At 34.2% G+C, this 22,448-nt stretch overlaps 1 protein-coding gene across 2 annotated transcripts in view; it reads left to right on the top strand.

The window, feature by feature from the left end:
* The window catches only part of Adamts6 (ADAM metallopeptidase with thrombospondin type 1 motif, 6), a 282,035-nt gene that overhangs the window by 162,248 nt on the left and 97,339 nt on the right, over positions 1 to 22,448 (top strand). For both annotated transcript variants that reach the window (XM_005392632.2, XM_013518467.1), the window contains exons 12-14: positions 4,247 to 4,354; positions 13,960 to 14,105; positions 16,154 to 16,217. In XM_005392632.2, the coding sequence (XP_005392689.1) occupies positions 4,247 to 4,354; positions 13,960 to 14,105; positions 16,154 to 16,217 (318 nt within the window). The remainder of the gene's footprint in view (positions 1 to 4,246; positions 4,355 to 13,959; positions 14,106 to 16,153; positions 16,218 to 22,448) is intronic.

Below are 22,448 nucleotides of genomic sequence, written 5' to 3' on the forward strand. Positions count from 1 at the left end.
AAAAAATAGTTATAGTCCATTAAAATAGAAAATTAGTTGCATGAAAAATCCCGACCTTTCCCATCTTTCAATAAGAAAAGAAGGAAAAAGTGGAAACAAAACTTTTGTAAATGGGGAGGGGAGGAGGTTTTGAAGGGAAGGTAGGGGAATGGGTAAAAAATTAAATCATGTACAGGTACAAATCCTCTGTGATGAATATGATCACTATATATATCTAAAATATACCAATAAAATCTGATTGGAAAAAATCCTGACCATATTGACATCATTGTTCTAATTTTATCATAGAAATGAAAAACTTTTATCATAAAATAGTACCAAGTCATTGCTGCATGTGGGACTATTTCCTACCCCTGTCCTAGTTTTCATGAAGTATAAGTGATAGTATTGTTGTTTCATATCATTAACATAAGGCCTAGTACATAGTGGATTCTCAATAAATATACTTAAATGAATGGCGAAAATTACTATTACTTTTGCCTTGCCAGGCAATCCTCCTAGTTGGTTAGAAATTGATTCCATGAAAATTAAAGAGCCTATGTCAAATTTTCACTGTCCTGTAACAGAAATGTCCGTCACTGGGGCTGTTGATAACTTCTCTCGCCTTTCTTAAATTCAAGGGCCAGCTCAAAATTTAATTTCCCCTACAAAGTCCTTCCAAAATGAAAGTCAGGATTATAGAGGGAAGCCTAACACAGAGATAATGATGTATTAGTTCATAGAAGCTATGATATTAATCTTCTATCAGGAATTTATAAAAATGTGAAAGAAACCCCTTTTCTAAGCTAAATTGATGGCTAATCGAAAAGTCAGTCTCCCCTGTCGCTAACTCTACCTCATCACTTCACGTGTGTAGGTTTTTTTTACTTGCATTAGTACATGTTTGCAGTACATAATGACTGCATGCACTGTAGGGGATTGGTAGACATACACAGCACATTTCAATTACCTGCTTTTCTCTCCTCACTCCACTCTCTTTTATTTTTCCAGCATCAGATTCATTCATTTATCTTATAAGACCTTATAAGATTAACTATCATATACTGTATACAGATTGAAAATCAGACTAATAGGCCAAAGAACCTGAGAAAATGTAAGACAATTATACTAAATCAAGGTACTCTTTTTACTTTTTTTTTTTTTTTGAGACAAGTTCTGGCCTTGAACTCACTTTGTAGCCCAGGATGGTCTTGAACTCGCAGTGATCCTCCTGACTCAGCCTCCTGAGTGCTGGAAGATACACTTTCATAAACATTGTCTGCCCTAGATTAAAATACCTTTTTCTGTCTCTTCTTTCCTGTTATCTATCATATATATTTATATTTGAGTTTTTCATATATGAGAAGCCATGTGTTAAGCTTATGCATTTGAGTTACTTTACTTAATATTATGGTCTCAAGGTGCATCTATTTTCATACAAATGACTCAAGTTTATTCTTTTTATGCCCAAATAGTACTCCTTTGTGTGTAAATACATTTTTTTATCCATTTATCTGTTGATAGATGTATAGGCTGTTTCCCAGATTTAGCTGCTATTAACATGGGTATGCATACATCACTGTGGTATGGTATATTTCACTCTTTTTTTGGAAGATACCTAGAAGGGGAATAGCTAGGAATTTCTACTTTTACCTTTTTGAGGAGTCTCCATACTGGTTCCCATAGTGGTTGTACTAGTGTACATTCCTAACAATGGAGAAGGGTTCCTTTCTTGCCACAGCCTCACCAGTATTTTTTATTGGTTGATTTCTTATTGATAGCCATTCTTCTCCCTGCTGTGGTGAAAATTATACAAATGTCTCAAGAGGCAAAAAAATTTCAGCATGCATTTTACTTTATTAGAGGGTGGGACCTGCATCGTGGTGTCTTAGTTACTTTTCTCATTGCTGAGACAAAATAACCAACACCCAAAGTTAAAGGAGGAAAAGTTTATTTAGTTCACAGTTTATAGAGGTTCAGTCCATAGTCAGCTGGCTCCAAGGCAGGGTGGCTCATGGCAGAGGGGAAACCATTTCATGGTGGCAGAAGACAGGAAAAACAACAAGAGAAGGAGTAGGGACAAGCAAAACTTTTTCTGTCCCTTATATTGTATCAAGTCTGCCCACCCTAGGGTGAGTGTAGCACCCACACCCTAATCCCAGCACTGGATATGAATCAATCACAATCTCTATATTCAGCCATCTCCAAAAAGCCCACCCCTATGATCTCCTGGGCTTTGGGGGGCAACATCCAGACACAAACCATAACATGATGTTTATTCAGTAACTAATATTTGTGAGTAGAACTGATCCATCTGTGTAATACATCATTTATGTCCTAGATTGCAGCAGTTTAGAGAAAGGTGGCTATTTTGAAAGTATAAAATTGTTCCTAAGTAATCTCAGCTATGGTGCCTCAGCAAAAGCAACATACTTCTTGCTTATTTGGTATGAAATTAATGAGTTTTTTCTTGCTTTTTATCTTTCAAGGGAGTATCTTTTTTTTGATCTTCCTAAATTGGATATCAAACTCTTTCTTACTCATGTTGAGATTCCAATTGTGAGAGCTATTTGAAAACTCTTCAGAGGGTTTTACTTGACTAGGAAATATAGATTTCCCAACATAGATCTCCCATTCTATACTTTATATAATAACCTGTAGGAAGTTAATGCCCTACCAAAATCTGAACCCCCAGGAGCCCACTAAGGTAACAAATTCTTGTTAGAGGATGAAATTTATCTTTCAGAATGCACCATTCTCTGTACTTTAAGAGGGTATCTTGTGAATCTTGAATTAAGACTTGAAAAATGTTAAGTGTAAGTAGATATTTTTCAAGGCACTTTGAGAAATAGTTTCTATAATTTAAAGTTCTGAGTTTACCATTGCATTGTTTCGTCTGAAGTAAACACTCAGCTGCTTTTACCTTTGTCTAAAGGAATATTTAGGCCTAATAAAGATGTAAGATATCAGAAGCATTATTTGGGAATAAAGTTAGGGATAAAAAATTCAAAATCTTTATATGCACTATTTTATTAATGTTTCTCTGCTTTGTGACTTTACATATGTGATGGTATTTTGAAGCCATTAAATGTTACTCCTAATGCTTTTTTAAATATTAAACTAAAAGAATATATTTAGAAATAAAAAATCATATGTATAGAAAAAAAGCTAAAGTAGTATATTAAAAATCATAGAGAGAAAAGATTTTATAGTAAATTGTATTATAAAAGTAAAAATTTATGTTTATATTATGATTCACAGTACATGTTCTTTTTCTCTCTTACTCTTTTCTTGCTTACTAGCTATGCAAATGGAATTAAAAATTTTTTAAAGTGTTTTAAAGCCTGACAGGCATTATATGTCTTCCTTTTAGCCTGGTAAGGGCACCCAAAAAGATAGCTTCAAATTTGTAATCGTATCATGTAGGGCTTGTAGGCTCAGTTAACTTAAGTGACTTCAGTATTTTACTGCTCTACTTCTGAATCATATTTATGTGTCATGAGTTCTTATAATTGTGTTTTGAGGGTTAAAAGAACAGTTAGGGAATAAAAGCAAAAGGGTTAAATATATATTAATTTATCTCTGCACTCCAGATTATCATATTTTAATTGTAAACATATCCTTCATATTTATTCAAATTCATATATTAATTTCCTACTCATTTCCGTGATTTCTCTCCCTCTCCCTGTCCTTCTCTAGATATATAGGTAGGTAGGTAGGAAGATAGATAGATAGATAATAGATACATAGATAGATAGATAGATGAAAGAGAGAGAGAGAAAGAGAGAGAGAGAGAGAGATCAACCTTCCATATTAACATTTTGTCTATTTGTGTACTGCAGTGGGACTGGGAAGTCTTAGTTGCCTGGTCGCTTAGCAACAATATTAACTGCTAAGCTTGTGCTATTACATGTTCTTGAGTATAGTAAATGTATATTTCTTTCTACAAGTTATTCTTTTTCCCTACCTTTGTATGTTAATAAAATCTGTGCACACTATTGTAAGAAGATCCTAATCAATATTAAATGCTAAGACATACTCTATCTACTAAATGTTTAGACAATTCTGTAAAATGAGTAACCTTAATTCTATAAGAATTCCATATAAGAACCTCTTTCAAAATCCTCACTCTGATACTCCAACAGCAGCAAGAGGCCTGGAGTCTCTTTATAAGTAATGCTGAATGACTATGAGTGTATTTTATGGAAAAATTGGACATGGTGTTATTCTCTATTGCTGACCAACTTGCTTTTGCCTTCTTTCCTAGGAAGTGTGTAGAGAGCTATGGTGCCTCAGCAAAAGCAACCGCTGTGTCACCAACAGCATTCCAGCAGCTGAGGGGACACTATGTCAAACTGGGAATATTGAAAAGGGGGTAAGCTCAAGCGATTTACTAGCTGTTTGACATGTAGGCTAAACTGATACATTTTCAATGCTGATACTCAACCTCTAGAAAATCTTGTGTATAAATTTAAAATGTACTTTAAAATTGTAAATTCCTAGCCTGATGGATTGTTTTCATCTCGATATCTGCAAATATACATCTATTAGTAAATTAGAGTAACCATTTTCCAGGTCAGTTTCTCCTTTCTGTTGGTACATACATGTATATTTGTACCAAAAAACCTCACCAACAATTTTATAGTCTTATACTATAGTCTATTAAGCCATATAATGTAACCAATTTTTTTTTTCTGGTAAATGATTCCTAGGAATGATTATGTAACCCAAAAATGGACTTTATAGTCTAACTAAAGTGACTTTTAAAGTGCAATATAAGAGAAAGGACTAATAGTAGAGGAATAATAATATAGTTTATTGAACACAGAAATTAGAGCTAAATAATTTTAGTTTTTTGGTCTAGTTTTCAAAAATATTACTAACAAACAGATAAGCACAGTTCTAGTATGCTCCTTCTGAAATTCTCTAGGAATTGTTACATTTGTAAATTCTAGGCGTTATTGTCAAGGGCCAGATTTAAAGTACTACTACTTGTCATCTCTTTGCAGTTCTAACTTCTTCCATGTTAGCTGGGCTACTTTCAACAAAGATTATACTGACTCTCAGTTTGCAGTGGGATGTTTAAATAAAAAGAATGAAAGCTTTTGGGCAGCTGTCACGGTTTATTAATCCTTGCTGATAGCTCCATTCAGGACCTATGACCTAGTACCATGTTTATGGCTTTTCCATGCTGAGTTTGGGAATGATAGTAAATTGGGCTAAATATATGAATTGATAGGGTCATTTTAAAAGGATTAAGGATTTTTTTTCATATTTTAAAAGTACCAATAAAAATACAGAGATCTGCATGCACTACCAAAAATTCCTTGTTTTTGTTTCACTGAAGTCTTAGCAAATATTAGGAACTACATTCTTGAAAGAACAGTCCTGGTTTATTTTGGAACCAATAATTTATGTCAAAAGTAAGTAGCAATTTATATCAGTCTGTACTTAGGAGAAATACACAGCTGTGAGGGGGCAAAGTCACAGTGAGAATCTGCTTCTTTATTTGCCATTGGTTTTTACACTTTCATCTGATGTTCGGGCCTGTTTCTCTTTCTCTAGAATAAAACTCTCACTGGGCCTGATGGCTTTTTATTTTACTTTATTTTTTAAACTAAAGCATAAAGAATTCTTTTTAAGTACCTCAGAACCCTTCTAGAAGCATTTTATAATGTATAATCGCAAACACATGGCTCAGCCTCACCAATCATTTAAATTGTAAAAACAGATTTAAATTCTTATCATTTCAGCTAAATAGAAGGGCCCTCAAATGTCACATTTTACAGCCATATGCATATAGGATAGAGATAACATATTTCTTAGAAATTACAATTTTGAGGGATACTCAGAAAACACCCTCAAATCATACTAAAACTAAAGATATTGAATTTAAATTTAGATAAGCAAAAAGAGGAGAAATATAATTATTCCTAAGCATAATTAGAAATAAACACAGATAAAAGAAAGCAGTTCATATGGGGCAAAATGTATTTTTTTTTAAAGATTCACATTCTTAATCTAGGTTAATGATTGTCAACTTTAGATCCCCAAATCTTTTCTTCAAATGAAGTCTACAGAACTTTAACATACACATTTAAAATGATAGTAATGCTGTGGCTTACAGAGCCCCTAGCTTTCCCTTTACCCTGACTGTGGACCATTGCTAATTCCTGACATACCTCCAAAGAGGAAACTGGACTGCATGAAAAACTACTTAAGGATCTTATAAATGTAGCAAAGTTTTGTGTCAAATGGTCTTCTTGTCCATGAAATTAAAAGTAGACTACCATAAGGTCAATATATTGGTTATTACCATCTAAAATTAATCTACAGAACAAATCTTGGTCATACTTCCAGAAATATGGGAGTTAGATAGTTTTAGGAATGGCACTAACAAGTCTTAAAATGAATGAACATAGGAAAAAACCAACTATAAATGCAGATTACTAGGATGCGAAAAAATAAAGGAAAAATACAGAAGACCTTCAAAGCATCCACAAAACCTGAATTTGTGAAGACTTAGAAAACTAAATGAACTTATATTTTTAAGACAAAATGAAAAAGAACTGGATACATGAGATGAACACTTCTCTATTTTTTATTAGATGTATTTACTATGTTATTTTCTATATGACATTTTATTTTTGCTGGTTTCTATTATTTATTCTCTTAAAAGAGAAACATGTTTACTGTTGCTAAATGCAGACTTTACATTTACAGCCATATCTCTTTGGACATTAAATCAGAGCTTAGAATTTTGACTTAAAGCAAAGTGTCCATGCAAAGTGCTAGTAACAAAATTACAGGCGAATTTTCAATTAATTTTGTCAACTTTAGTTAGTCTGTAAATTTGCCATCTAAAGATAGTTGACATTCCCAGGAACAATGATGGTAATGTTAATGAATATTTAAAAAGTACTGATGCTATGCTAGGCATATTGCTAGGTACTTTACACTCATTCTTCTGTTTAATGTTAACAAAAGCCTCTGAATTGGGTACTATTTTAACTCTGTTTTACAGATGAAAAAGGTAGGAGTTAGGAGCCAAAGATTACAGAGCAAGTTAATGGTAGATCTGAGCTTTCATCCTAGGATTGATTGTCTGGTTCGGAGATGAAATCTTTTCCCCTTTTTATACTGACTCTGAATTGCCTTATCTGACAATGTGAAAATTTGCATAGGAAAAAGCAGTTTTCCATACTCACAGTAAAAAAGTAGGTCACTAAGCCTGAGATAGATGCTAAAAATGTATTTCACTTTTTAATGCTAAGTGAAATATTCATTTATGTACTTGTAACAATTTCTTAGCTCAGGAATCACAATAGGGAAGCAACATGAGCAGAACATTGAGCTAAAAAATATATGATTGTGTGGCAGTTGGTAAAATAATGTAAATTTTTAAATGAGAGAAAACTGATTTCTACATATTTCTCAGATATAGTGAAGATGGAATGAGATAATATCTCCATAAGCTTTTTGTGGGCTTCCTTAGAGGGAAGCTACTGTATATTACTGAAGTATCATCATTACTTTTCATTATTATTTTTCCAATAGTGATATTAGACAACGATGGGCAGATAATTCATTGTGAGATTGTCTTAAGTGGCAGCGGTTAGCATCAGAGAGTATAAAAATGAGTTTGTGTGTCTCAGAGACATGAGTGGAATATTCACAACCTTGGATCTTAACTCTTGAGTTTCAAAACTACTGTCATCAAAAGAAATAAGAAAAAGCACACACCCTGTCTAGCCAGCAGAATAAAACCAAAGCTGCTCAGAGTTTTCTGAATAAATCTTTTTTAAAAAGGGAGGGAATAGAAATATTGCTTGAGTGATAGCATAGACATATCCAGAGGATTGGATCCATGATGATCTCGTCAAATTCTGGCTGCAAAAGATATGGGATTCCTGCCCGGGGGCGCAGTTCCACAAATGTTCCATGTAAGTATGGGAACTGTTCCATGCACATTTAGCAGATGGAGTAAGAAATATGGCCAAAAAATTAAAAACTGATCTGTGTGTGAGTCCTGGGGGGTCTGACATCGCTATTACAGCCATTGGATGTTTGCCTGAATAAGCCATTCAAGGACTGAATAAGAACCATATGGTCTGAATGGATGTGCTCGGGGACAGTAGCATTAACCAGAGGAAATTTGATGAGCCCAGGCAGTGTGCTGGTACTTTGTGTCCATGGGTCAGTCTCCTACAAATCAATCAATATGACTTTCAGCGGGAGAACTTTCCTTGCGTATAGCATCAGCAATAGCTTTTTGGACAGGAATCAGAGGGATGCCATATTTGATGAAATAGTAAATAAGGATTTAGATTATAAAAACTTCAGTAGTCATGTTGGCATTGTTACTGAGCAGGATATTAAGGATAATCAAAACTCAATCCTTATAATCCCTGTTGGTGACCACAAAGGTAGTTTCAAATATTTGGTTTATTGCCAAAAGATTGATTTAATGATTCTACAAGATTCATTTAGAGATATAGCCCAGCGTTTGGGATTACAAATAAGTGACATTGATTCCTAATATCTTTGCCTGGGAAACATACGGTTGGATTAGAATAAGATTGTTATATGCTTTGCTAAAGCATGGGATATATAATAGGACATTTGCAGCCTTAGATCTTATCTTACTTAGGGTAGAGTATATGTATTGATCAGACCCTTAACTGTAAACACTGGAATTGAAGAAAGAATAGCTCTTCTGATTGCTCTAAAAATTTAAATACTGCATTATGGAATGGTACTTTCTGATTTAGCATTTGGACTTTAATGTAGTTAGAGCATTCCTGAACCTGCATAGTAAATGATAACTCTTTTAATAGTGCTGTGCTCCAATCCTCAGCATTTCTGACTTGTGAGAATGTTCTATATTGAATCATCAATATGACTTTCTTTAAAAATCTTAGGATTTCCTTTGAGATAGCTCATTCCAGATGCTGAGTGGACCCAGTTCTGACTATTACAAGGTATATCATCATACCATAAAATTTTTCTATTTAAAAAGAACAAAAAATTATTTTAAAATGTTGTGTATATTCATCTTGAAATTTTCCTACATGAAATTCTGAGAAATTCTCAAAAGTTAGATTGATTTATAATATACCTTGTTTAAACATATATTATAAAGCCCCCAATGTAGATCATAAAAGTTAGTAGTCCAGTAGCAAGGGATGTTTAGCAGTGAACAGTGTCATTTTAAGAAGCCTTTTAAAGCTTCATTGGCATATGCTATCTTTCCAGGTAATGTTTAAAACATATTGAATTTAGAAAGAATGTGGAAAATCAAAAGCAAAAATATGAGATTTTCTTCTTGGAATGTAATCGTTTGATGTCTTTCACCTTTGTGAATCTGGCTAAACACACCTGAATTAGCAAAGGAAAGCCAAATTCATCTGTTTAATTTAGACCAACAAGAGTGTTGTTTAGAACAATCCAAAATTACTAGATTCATTATAACCTTTGAGAGTAAAAATTAGAATCTGGTTTACATTTGCTATTTAACATTCCTAGTTTTAAAAAAATTAAGAAAGAGGGGCTGGGGATTTAGCTCAGTGGCAAAAGCGCCTGCCTGGCAAGCGCAAGGTCATGAGTTCGGTTCCCGGTACCGGAGAAAAACAAAACAAAAAAAAAAATTAAGAAAGAGTCTGTGCCTCTAGATATAGCATTTTTATAGATTTGGCAACTTCATGTTAAAAAGGAGAAAAACAAATGATACTACACTCAACATTTGACCTTTATATGCTCACAGGATTTATATAGTTAAATTCTTAATTTGGTGGAATGTAATTATTCTATTCATGATTTACACACATTAAAATTTTTATATTATTGATTAATGCAAACATCTAGAAAAGTCCTCAAATCACTTGATCCACCTGAAGTCTCCTATGGGCTTCCTCAAGCCCATTTATTAAGTTAAATAACTCTTCTCTTTAAAATCATAACACTGCATCAAGATATTTATTAACAAAGGAGGTAAGTAGCAGGAATTCCAAAGTGATTCATATGATTTCATATAAGTACAAAAGAAATCAGAACAAAACAAAATACATCACACACACACACATACACACCCCATTTCTTCCAGAGATCAAAATCAAACAATTTGATAGATTTTAACTTCTTTGAAAGTATGTCTGTTCTTAACCAATTTTTGAAGTTGTCCTAATCTAAACCATATGGGATCAAGAGCCAAAATTTATTCCCATTATAGTTAAGGAAAGAAAAGAAAAGAAAAGAAAGTACAATGTTTTAAATCCTAAAATATTATTAGAATGAGATGTAGGGTTTATGGTAAAAGTTGCCTACATAGAATAAGGTTGTTATCATGTAGACTAGTTAAGTGAGCTGTTAACTCACTTATTAAATTAGAGACTAGTCTCTTATGAACTGCTAAATAACTAGCTATTTATAGTACAATGCATATTTTAGTCTTTCACTTTTGCTGTTTAACTTTCTGCTAAAATTATTTATGTTATAACTTCAAGAAATAGATACAACAAAAGTATGAATGTATGCAGTAAAAGTTCTCCTTGCAAACTATTTATGAAATATTATGACTATGTAGATGTTAATGACAAGAGCCAAGTAACATTTTTAACAACTAAATAGTATATTTATCTTTTACCTTAAGAATAAAGTTTATTTTTAATTTTTTTTTTTTTTTGGGTGAGGGAGTTGAACCAAAGTCTTGTGAGTCCCAGGGACCTGCTCTACCATTGAGCTACATTCCCCAACCCAAGAATAAGTTTTAAAAGAAAAAAGGTTATTTCTGTGACTTCTCTTAAATATGTATAGCAATATTACCTTGTTCCATGTCCTTGTGGCCTCATAATTTCTTGTTATCCCGAAAGTAAAAAATGTGAAAAAGTTTTTGACAAATCATTGGTGTATTCAAGGAGGTCTGAAATAAACATAATGTGTAGCTGCATGGCTTTCCCTTTTTAATCTTTCTAGTGGTCTTTTGTGGAGTAAAGATAATAGTATTCTTAAATGTGTTCAAGTATATCTTATGCCTTCAATTGATCTTTTTCCCATTGAATTTTGTGTATTTTTGGACAGATAGTCCACTTTCTCCCAATAAGTACCTTGAGCAAGACCTCTCTTTCAGGTTTGGTTTCCCCATCTGAAAAAATGTTTAGGCCTCATGAACCCCAAAGTCTATTTGAATTTTAGATCTAACTCTATGTTTATATAAAATAAATGTAACATCAAGCTTTTATGTTACTTGAAGTCAGTAATGCTAAGTTTCCAACTTGAAAAAGTAGGCACATTTTATTATATGAGCTGGTTCTAGTGTCAGTTTCCATTAATTGCAAATAAGTAAGTACTGGCCAGGACTACACTGCTCAGCCTTAAAACATAGGTGCAGGCTTAAATATTCTTACACATAGCTATTTATAGCAGCAAAACTGCAAAACTGGAGATTATTTGCCTCAATGTTCTGACTTTTACATAGGTAAATATCTAACATAATTGATATATCATTATGAAATAATTGGTGTTCTGCACCAACCGGGTGACTCATAAAAGCTGGCAGGAGGCATTCTCTTCCTTTCAAGTATAGATTATCAGCAGTCCTGCTCCAAGTGGCTACTATATTATTGGTTGAGCTGACTGACTCTTCAGCATTATAAGTATGTGATTATTTTTTCTTCATGGTAATTTTCATTGTCCAAAACTCAATCATTTAATCTTCACATTTTTCTTTGAGTCAGAGTCTTGGTAGTTCCCTCAATTGTATAGTCTGGGCCACAACGTATAATCTTCCTGTCCTGGCCCCTCAGAATGCTGGGATTATAGGCATGTACCACCGATTTTAATATTTATCAGTCTGGAAGTCACAGTGTTTTTCTTAACAGCCAACCAAATTTTGACTTCCTGTTACCTAACTTTTTACAAACAGGTGATCATTACTCAGCACCCATACTAAAAAACAAACAAACAAAAAAACACAAAACAACCCACAACTTTTATGTTGTTGCAACTACTAAAACAAGTCACTAAGATCCAGTTATGTACCCATGGCCAGGGAACCAATATGACTTTCTTAACCCTCTAATACTATAGTTCTTGGGCCAGGGATATAACTCAATGTCACGGTGCCTGCCTGGCAAGTGTGAGGTCCTAGTTTCAATTCCCAGTACTCCAAAAAAATACTCCAGCTCTTTCCCGGCATGTAGTAACCAAAACATGATGCAGAATTCCATAATTTACCTAAGTATTTATTTATTGATAAATGTTTGTTGTATGCCTACTACATGTCAAGTAAAACATACTGTGATGATGGAAATGTTCTGTATCTGCTCTATCCAACAGAGTAGCCACTAGCCTCATGTAACTATTAAAGAATTAAATGGCACCCTTGAAGTGTGGCTAGTTGGTCTGAATCACTGACTTTTTCTTTTAATGAATCTAAATAGCCATATGTGTCCCTCAAAGGTCTTACATTCCAAGAAGGGAAAGCAAAGAAGTAATTTAAAGATAAACAGGATAACTTCAAATAGTATTAAATGAGCTCTAAAATAATACACAGCAGTAAAACAGTTTGGAGAACTAAATCACCAAATGCAGTTGTGCTAAGGAGAGAAAAGCTTTGTGTATCAAGAAGAAAGAAAGTAAGCCAGTGTGTTTGGACCAGTCACTGCAAAGAAGAGATTGAGGTTGAAAAAGGATGCAGAATCTGGAGCACTATGTCTGCTATTGGCCAGAATTTAGAGAAGTAGGAAACTGTGAAGGCTTTTTATGGAAAAAAAAAAAAAGTAACAAGATATGATAATATGTTTTTAGAAGTTATGCTTGAATTACCTATGTAAAATAAATTCTAGTAGAAAAAAATGGAGGCAGAGTGACCAGGTAAGAAGCTACTCCATTTGCCAGTTTTCTAGGGCAGTACCAGTGAGGAAGATGAGCGGTGAAAGAATTCCAGATATACATTGGAAGTAAAACCAAAAAACTTTGTGAGAGAATTAAAATAACGAACTGATAATTTTCTAAGCTTCACGTCATAGTCTCATTACATTTTAATATTAATTTGAATTTTTATTTAATAGTCTAACATTGCTGACCTTCAACTCTAATAATAATATTCCATATAGTTATTCATATAAACAAATGATTTTTGTAACATTAGTTGAGCTTGTCGGTGTTTGATAAAAAGCCTACAGATGCTTGGCTTTTTTTTAAAAAGGCTTTTGTTTTGCCATATTCTGCAAATAATATTTATCATGCTAGAGTTATGAGCTGATTATGTGATGTCTGCGTCTCAATAAATTATTCCTGGCTTTCTACTTAGGTGCAGTATGTGTGGTTTATTGCTGAGAATGAAGCTGAGCAGAATTCCAGTACACATGCTCATGCAGAGGCTATACACATGGCTAGTCAGTGTATATAAGGGCTTTTTTTTTTGTACCCAGTCCCTAGTGTCTTGGCATTACTTTTATTATGTCTGCAGTGCTCATGTAGATGAAATGCCACAACACATTCTTTTACTATTGTAGCCTCAACCATTTTTTTAAAAGAAAGAGCAATTACCATCATAAAAATTCTTTACTGAGGAACTTTCCATATTGCGTTATCATTCCACGAGTCTAATAATAGTAGGATGGATATAAAGAAAATTTTTAAAGAAAATGCTAAAATATCTAAAGAGATTTTGAGGCCTGTAACTTGCTCTATAATGAGAAACATTAGAAGTATGGAGAAGAAACAAAGAAAAAGAAGGCAAAATCAGGTTTTTTTAGAACTCCTGGCACATGTTAGAGATTTATAAATTGTGATCTAGCTAAAGAAAATTTGCAAATCGCATGTACCTTCACCGATGTCTAAACACAGTTACAGAACTATATTATCTATTTTGAGAATGCTAATGCCTAAAATTGGTCATTACCTGACACTTTTATATTGCTATCCTGTTAGCTCTAGCTGCCTAAAAACTAATTCTGTGTTTTTTGTGAAATCTTGCAGTGGTGTTATCAGGGAGATTGTGTTCCTTTTGGCACTTGGCCCCAGAGCATAGATGGGGACTGGGGTCCCTGGTCACTATGGGGAGAGTGCAGCAGGACCTGCGGGGGAGGCGTCTCTTCATCCTTAAGACACTGTGACAGTCCAGCGTAAGTAGCTAAAGTAAGCCAGAGCCAACAAAAAGACACAGTTGGAAATGATTCAAAGCTGTGGTTTCACATGTTATCTGTAAAAACGTTTCTCTAGTGAGCCAAATGCTTGTCTTCAGAGCAAGCAACAGGCACAAGAAAGTGGAAGTGCTTTGTTCGACAGACTTTCTCCCTTTTCCCTTACTGTGTAATTAAAAACAAAAATAAAAAAATAGAAGAGCATTGTGTATCTGCCCTAGGTAAGTCAGACTTTTCATCTAGTAATAATCAGATAGATTTCCTTCTCCAAAAACTACTGAATTATGGATGAACCCAGGTCTGGTTTTGCTACATTATCATTATTCCCAGGAAACCTAAGGTCTTTTCACATGTCACATAAAATTATTACTGCTACATTAGTATTAAAAGGACCAATGAGAGCACTTCAAGGGTTGAAATGCCTTGATTCGCATCACAAATCACAATGAAAAGAATACTGCCCATGTGTTAAAATAGTTTCCATTCACATGCCCCCATTAATCATCTTCTGAAGTTGCCACTACTTTTCTCCCCAAGACTGTTTTATGCAGGGCAGATTGCTCCTCTCTTGCTACTCTTTTCTCTAGCCAGAGTCCTCCTGGCAAAAAGCCAGTCCATCAGTATTCTTTGTTAGCTCTGTTTTTCCCTCCCTCCAATGCCCCTTACAGGTGGATGTTCCTTTAGCTATGCTTTCTTCTTGTCCTCTCTGAGACTACACTGCTGGATGTTAAGTGCCCATTTTATCTAGAATTGAACCTGAGGGCCTGCTTTCCTAGCTGGTATTTGGTGCAGAATGATATTATGAGAACAGGGCTCCTTTCCCTGCTCTGGGATAAAAGATGATCTGTCTTTATGTTTTATTTGTTCCCATTTTAACTTAGGACTTTTCTCTTTGGTTTCTCTCTCCAGATGTCTTGTTTCTTCTCTTTTGCTCAAAATTGCTGCCCTTTAAATTAGTTCTCTTTCCGTTTTCCCACTTTCTGTCACTTTATTACCCTCCTGCTAACCAGAGCTTCCTGTTACCCATTCTTAGGCTCTTCATTGCTACTACCATTCCCACTATGAGCACTGTATTTGTTTTTGTACTACCAACACATTCGCTCTAGCTTCTTCAAACTGAGCAGTTTCATTCAAGCCTGCATTCACTGGCATTCAAAATATATTCAAAATGTAGCTTTAATTATTCATTGATACCAGTCAGCTTGATCCATTTGAAGCATATGCACAGCAGTTAATCTAAATTCAACTTCAGGCTCTTGTAAATTAATAACCCAAAATATAAAATTCTCTGCTAAATAATATACCCATATATGTAAAGGAATAACCTGGACTTCTTTTAAAAAGAAGTTAGTTCTTTTTCCATTTGATAATGCCATGCCCAAGTAATAGCGTATGGCTCTCCCTAATGTTAAACACTTTAAAGATTAACTTATGTAACTCAAATATTTGACATCTTGCTTTTTCACTAATTTGTGTACAATAGAAAGATTTATATAATGCAAAGCTATCTGATTTGGGGGTTTAATTTTTAAATTCATGTAATATTTAAAATAAGGTAGAAACTCATTTCTATATTATGTATATTAAACGAGCTATTTCCAGAAAATTATTTAGTGTTTTTTCTTTGCTTTGCATCTGGAAGAGAAACAAACTCTTCATTCCTTCTTGGTAAACATCTAACGTCAGATAATATTTTTTAAAATGGGTTTTCATTATAAATGTGTGATTTTTAAAAAGCGCATTGTGTTGAACTGAGTATGTACTATGGTAATTAGAAAATACATAAAATGTTTCTTAAGAATATAAATCATAACAATTAAGCCTTAAAGACTACTCATAGTAAATTGTCTTACCCTTTTATTCAACAACTATAATTATAGCAATTGCCAGCGTGATTATTTTAATAATTTATAAAATATTGCATTTTATGTTTTCTTAGAGTAGAGTTTTATATGTCTTCATTAAACAATATATATACTTTGTGTGGATAGATATATTATGTTCACATGTTAAACAAAATGTTTTTTCAGACCTTCAGGAGGTGGAAAATACTGCCTCGGGGAAAGGAAACGCTACCGCTCCTGTAATACAGATGTAAGTAAAACCAAATTTTGCTATGAAAAGTTAGCTTACTTCTTCCCTACAGCAGGGAAATTTTTAAAATTGTAAACTATTTGATCAGAAATCCATGTGAATGAGGGCCACATGAATTTCCTGAATGGTTAACAAATCGAGCTGGCCTCAACTCCATTGATACTTTCACAGTCAAGGGGAACTCCAACACTAGGAACAAGCACATTCTTCCCCAAGAGATATCACAAAAGAGCCACACACCCTGAACTACCGAGCCCCACAACGCTCAGAACGATCACCGTCTTGCTTGAGTTCCCCTGATTGAGCTTACTAACTCTTTATTTCCTGTTTGTCACTGCAAGAAGCCCCAAATATTCACATCAGACCTTATCTCTTGCCATCCAGTCCCATAAGACTCTGTGTATCGTTTCTTATCCTGTCCAACTACCAAAGCTCTTCTGTGTCCACAGGAGTTGATGATCCATCATCAGCACTGTTTTATACCCTGACTTATCTCAATTTTATTTCCAGTCACTTTCTTGCTACAATGGAAATTGGCTTTCTTTTGAATCTATTGCTTCTTCTGTAGTTTCCAAACTGGAGGTCCTGTTTTCTCCCTAGCTCAAGAAGACTGGGCCTGGAAGTGGATATTTTTATACCTATAACTTCTTCTAGGTCATTCTCCCCCGCCTCATTTAGTTTCATGATAACAGTCTATTAACCTACTATCACTCACTCTCATAATTTCCAGTCTTAACTCGTCTTAGGTCTTAGTGCTTTCATAAATATGTGAAATTGTTCTAACATGTTCTTTTCTGTATTTTTCCATAAGCATCCAAAACGTGCCAGTTATTTTCCCATTTCTTTGCTCTCTTTTGAAACAAATTTCTCAAAAGATTTGTTTATACTTAATCCAATTCCTTTTCATTTTTTCCTAAAATTGCTTTTTCAAGGTTTTTGCTTCCATTATTCTATTCAGATGCTCCTGTCTGGTCGCAGATGTTTTCCATGCTCCCAAGACCAATAGTTAATGTGAAATTTCACTAGGTTTTCAGGACACTATGACTTTTTGATTGTTCTTTTTTTTTTTTTTTTTTCCTACTGGGAATCGAACTCATGACCTTGCGCTTACCAGGCAGGTGCTGTGCCTCTGAGCTATATCCCCAGCTCCTTGATCGTTCTTTTACATTACTACTTACTCATCATTCTCTGTTGCTGATTCCTACTCTTTATTCTGACCTCTTACTGTTATAGAATACCCATGGTTGGCTTAGTCCTGACTTTTTTCTCTGTTTCATCAGTATTCATTTCCATAATGATATTCTGTTTCAGTGATTTTGATGTCATTTGTATGCCACTTGACCCTGAAAGCTTCAGCCCAAACTTTTTCCATGGATCTGAGGACCATATCTTACTACTTGATTAGATTTTAATAGACATCTCATATTTGATATGTACAATCGTTATCTACAAAACAGTTCCACAAATCTGTTCCTCCAGTAGTATTCTCTATCTCAGATGTTGACACCATTTGTTTTAAGCTAAAAATACTAGTCTTCTTGGCTCTTTTCTCTGTGTCCAATTCCCCCAGGAAATCCTGTTGATTTAGCCTACAAAATATATCGTAGATCTGATGACTTCCCACTATTCTGCTGTAGGCCCTCAAGTCTGAGTTACCACTATCTCTCACTGAATTACTTCAATAACCTCTTAGGAAGATTTTCTAGCACTACTCTTGCCCCCTCAGGCAAAGTGAATCTGATTATCCTTTACTCTTCAGTTTCACCTCCCATTTTACTTAAGTACAAAGGCCTACAAAATCTACACAGTCTGGTTTTCATTGCTTTTCTAAATACATCTCTTATTTTCCTTCTCATTCACTGTATTCTAGCTACATGGGCCTCCTTGCATGACCATGTTGGTCATGTTCCCATCTCAGAGCTTTTTCATTGGCCTCTTTGCTTTGTATATACCCTTATCCTAAAATAACTACATGGGTCAATCCTTCACTTAATGTCACCTTTTCAATTAGGCCTAGCCTCAATAGTGTGTTTAAAACTACAACACTCCTTGCAACCCTTTCTATCTGGGGCTCCTAATCTTTCTTACCCTGCTCTATTTCTACTGCCTTCTTATACAGTGTATTATATTTCATTCTATTAAACTTGGATCTCAAAGTGATTAAGTATAGCTTCAATTATAATTATTTTTTGAAGTTATCAACATTATTCATTCACTCAAAAATAATAAAATGCCTACTGAGTATTAGACTGTTCTAGAGTGAGAAAGACCATCTCTGCCCTCAAGGATCTTATAATTTCCTGAGATATCACTTAAAAGCAGAAAATCACAATATATTATAGTAAGTGATATAATGGAATAATAGGAGATACTATAAAAGTACATGGAATTGGCACCAAGGCTTAATTAGGGATCTATGAATTTCTTTCCATTGAAAGCTAGAGAGCTGAAGGACAAATGGGAATTGAGCAGAGAGCTCAGTGAGACAATGAGATTTTACACAGAAGGAAAATTTAAATGTAAGTCCTGTCTGTTTAAAAGTATCATCTTTATTTTGAAGCATTAAGAATCAATGAAAGAGCCTTAGATTCATATTTCAGATGGGAATGGATTGGAGCAAAATAAAACTACAAATCAAGAGGCATTAAAGGATATTAATGAGAATGAATATTCTCTCATCAGTAGCCTCTACGTGAGGGATGAATGGAGTCTAAATAGAGATAACATAGAGAAAATTAAGACCTTAACTTCAAAAAGCCATAAAAATCAAAGAATCCATGTAATAGGAAAATAATGGTAAGGAAGATAGAAATTGAGATCAGACATCAGAGAATGAAATGTGTGTGAATTTGAGATATAACAATAAGAATATTCTCAGTGATGACAAATCTGGATTATGCCTGTAGAAATGTATGCATGTGAGCGGAGGAGTTTAAAGACCTTCAAAGCTAGTGAGCTTGTGGAGTCTTCCAAGTGGATATGGAAGTTACTTAGGGTGATATTAGAACTTACAGTGCAGGATGAGACCATGAACTAGGTATCAGAATCCTTAATAAATAAGGGAGAATTGCCCTCATTTATTAAGTCAGACAGTGATTCAGATGGATGGAATGAATCTCAGAGGAAGAGATTTTATACAATAGAAGAAGTGAATACCTACTGTGTATCTGACAAGAGGAACACAAATGCACCTCTCAATTTGTATTTCCATTGTTATAATAATTTTAAGAGTGGGACACAAATTTAGGCCCTACTGATATAAGTATAATAACTGAAAAAGAAGAAATGCCAAACATTTAAAACATTTTGATTTTATACATGAGCTATATTAGAAAATCAAATTGTAAAACTTATTATTGGGTTAACATTTCTATTGCTATCTGTCTCCTAGAGCAATCGATTATGTTTTCTTTACAAATTTTGACTCTAGTCATTCAAAATTTGGAATTGACTTACCATACTAAAATTTGTTTTGCATGCTGTCTAGGTTAATAAAATTGTCTGGTCATGATTTGTGTAGGCTGGGACCTGCTTTCCTGTAATCTAATATATAAAAATTTAAATTGTCCAGACTACCTAATCTAGGCCAGTACTCTCCAATAGAACTTTCTTCATGATGTAAATACACCATATGTGCATTGTCCAGCCTGATAGCCACTAGCTCAATTAGCTATTGAGAGCTTGAAGTGTAGCTAGTGTAATTCAAAATCAGAACTTTTAAGTTTTATTAATATAAATTTCAATGTGGCTAGTGGCAACCATACTGAATAGTATAAAGATCATCTACCTAGGACATAGAAAGTAATCATTGTAAAGAAGATTGTAAATTGTACATATAAAGGGGCTGGGGATTTAGCTCAGCGGCACAGTGCCTGCCTGGCAAGCACCAGGTCGTGAGTTTGATTCCCAGTACCAGAAAAAAAGACAAAAAACAAAAACAAAAACAAAAAAAATTGTACATGTAAAATTATCAAAATATATCAATTTTAATTCACTTTAAAAATATAGGTGGCCCTCCATATCTGCACGTTTCATGCTGGCAGATCCCACCAAGCTTTTATTTTTTATATAAAATTAAATATTTAATTTTTGATGTATTAATATAATATGAATCTTCCAGTCTGAGAATTAACCACTTTAGAAGCCTTCTTTTATCTGTACCTCTTGTACAAGTTTGCATTTTACATCAGATAGGTTTACATATTTTATATTTATTCTGTTATTTTAAGGTTTTGGTCAGTAGTCTTCCATTGTATTTTCCCTTATTTGTCCCTATGAAACATTTGATTTTTAGAAATAATTGCCACTTCGTTAAACTTCATATTCTAATGAGTATTCTGGTAATTTTTCTTGGATTTTCAGGTACATAATTATACTATCTGCAAATAATTTTGCAACCTCTTTTCCAATATTTACGTATCTTATGTAATGTTCGTGTAATTGCTTGGAGCAGTAGTAGTGGTCATTCTTGCTTTAACTTTGAGTTTATTTTATTTCTTTGTTGATTGATTGGTTTTTTTCAAGACTTTTTTTACGTAGTGCAGGCTAGCCTTGAACTCACTTATGTAGCCCAGGTTGACATTTATCTCATAACAGTCCTCCGACTTCAGCCTCCAAGTGCTGGGATTACAGGCATGTGCCACCACATGCAGTTTACCAACCTTGTATTGAAAATATTTTTAAAAATTGCATCTGTATGGAATATATACAAATTTTTTCTTTATTACTAAATTTCTAAATAAATTCTTTATTTCTTTTCCAGTGTTCCCTAAACAATACAATGTATTTACTTTGTATTAGGCATTATAAGTAACCTAGAATTAAGATTTAAAATATAAGGAGCTGGGGGTGGTGGCACACGCCTGTAATCCCAGCACTTGAGAGGCTGAGGCAGGAGGATCCTTGTGAGTTCGAGGCCAGTGTGGGCTACAAAGTGAGCTCAAGGCCAGCCTGAACTTCATAGCGAGACCCTGTCTCAAAAAGACAAAAAACAAACAAACAAAAAAAGATTTAAAATATACAGGAGAATCTACATAGGTTACATACAAGTACTATGCTATTTTATATAAGGGACTCAAACATCCACAGATATTGTTATCTGGAGTGTGGAATCCCAAAAGGATAAGTTGAACATTAGAGCACCAAAATACTCCTGCCATGTCAATATCCACAGGAGGGAAGAGAAACTGCCTGTCTCTTTCTAAGGTATAAGGGAAGCTGTTCGCAGAGCTCTTCCCTTTCTCCTCAGGAGACTTCTTTCTTTCATATTTTTTCTTTTTCTTATTGTCTTCTTTTCATCTTTTTTTCCATTTTTTCTTTTCCTTCCTTCTTTCTTTCTTTCTCTTTCTCCCCTTCCCCCTCCTCCTTGGTTTTTGTTTCGTTTGTTTGTTTTTGCCAGAAGGCCACATGCCCAGCCTTAAGCCATCATTAGTAAAAGGAACAGAATTACTGTTATTGGTTTGCCCCTAAAAGGGGATAAATTTCATCTGTCTTGAAAAGCAGTTGCCTGAGCAAAATATTCAGAGTTCTTTTAGCAAAAGAAAAATGGCAGTGGGGTGCCTGGGATAGAAACCAAGTAAACTGTAGGTATCTGCCTCAGAGACCTTAACTAACATCATTAGAAGTAGAAGTAGCAACCACAGAAGTAGCACTAGTAAAGGTATCCACCACTAAAATTTATTTGGTGCTTAACCATATACAAGATCTATCATAGCAGCCACATTCTCTTCCTGTATGGAGAATTCTACCCCTTTCTCCTGACTAGTGAGTCACCTCGGTTTTGCAACACAAGCTAGCTCATAATTGATTGCATTATTTTGTGCTACTATGTAGTACAGTAGCTGAGGTGAAACTACATCAACACAGCTGAGCAGCCCAGCTGTACAGGATGACCATGCTCCAAACATTCTTTGTTTTCTCAGTTAAATCACATGCTGTCCTAGAGGTTCTTATTGAATGTTTCTGCCTGTTCCTCATCACTGGCCTCTTGTCTGTACAGCTCAGTAGCCTCAGTCCTTTCTCATTAATTTATTTCAACTTTTAAAAAAAATCCTACATTTATTCCAATGTTTCTTTGTACAGAATTTGCCATATATTTTTAAATTATGCTAGTATTTTATTAGACTGGTAACTATTTTTTTTAGGATTCTTTCTTTGAATTGTCTGCCTCCAACTCAATTTTTCCCATATGCTGATTTTTTTTTTTTTTTTTTTTTTTTTTTTTTTTTTTTT

Source organism: Chinchilla lanigera, unplaced genomic scaffold (assembly GCF_000276665.1).
Source record: "Chinchilla lanigera isolate Chin_1 unplaced genomic scaffold, ChiLan1.0 scaffold00045, whole genome shotgun sequence".
NCBI classification, from domain to species: domain Eukaryota; kingdom Metazoa; phylum Chordata; class Mammalia; order Rodentia; family Chinchillidae; genus Chinchilla; species Chinchilla lanigera.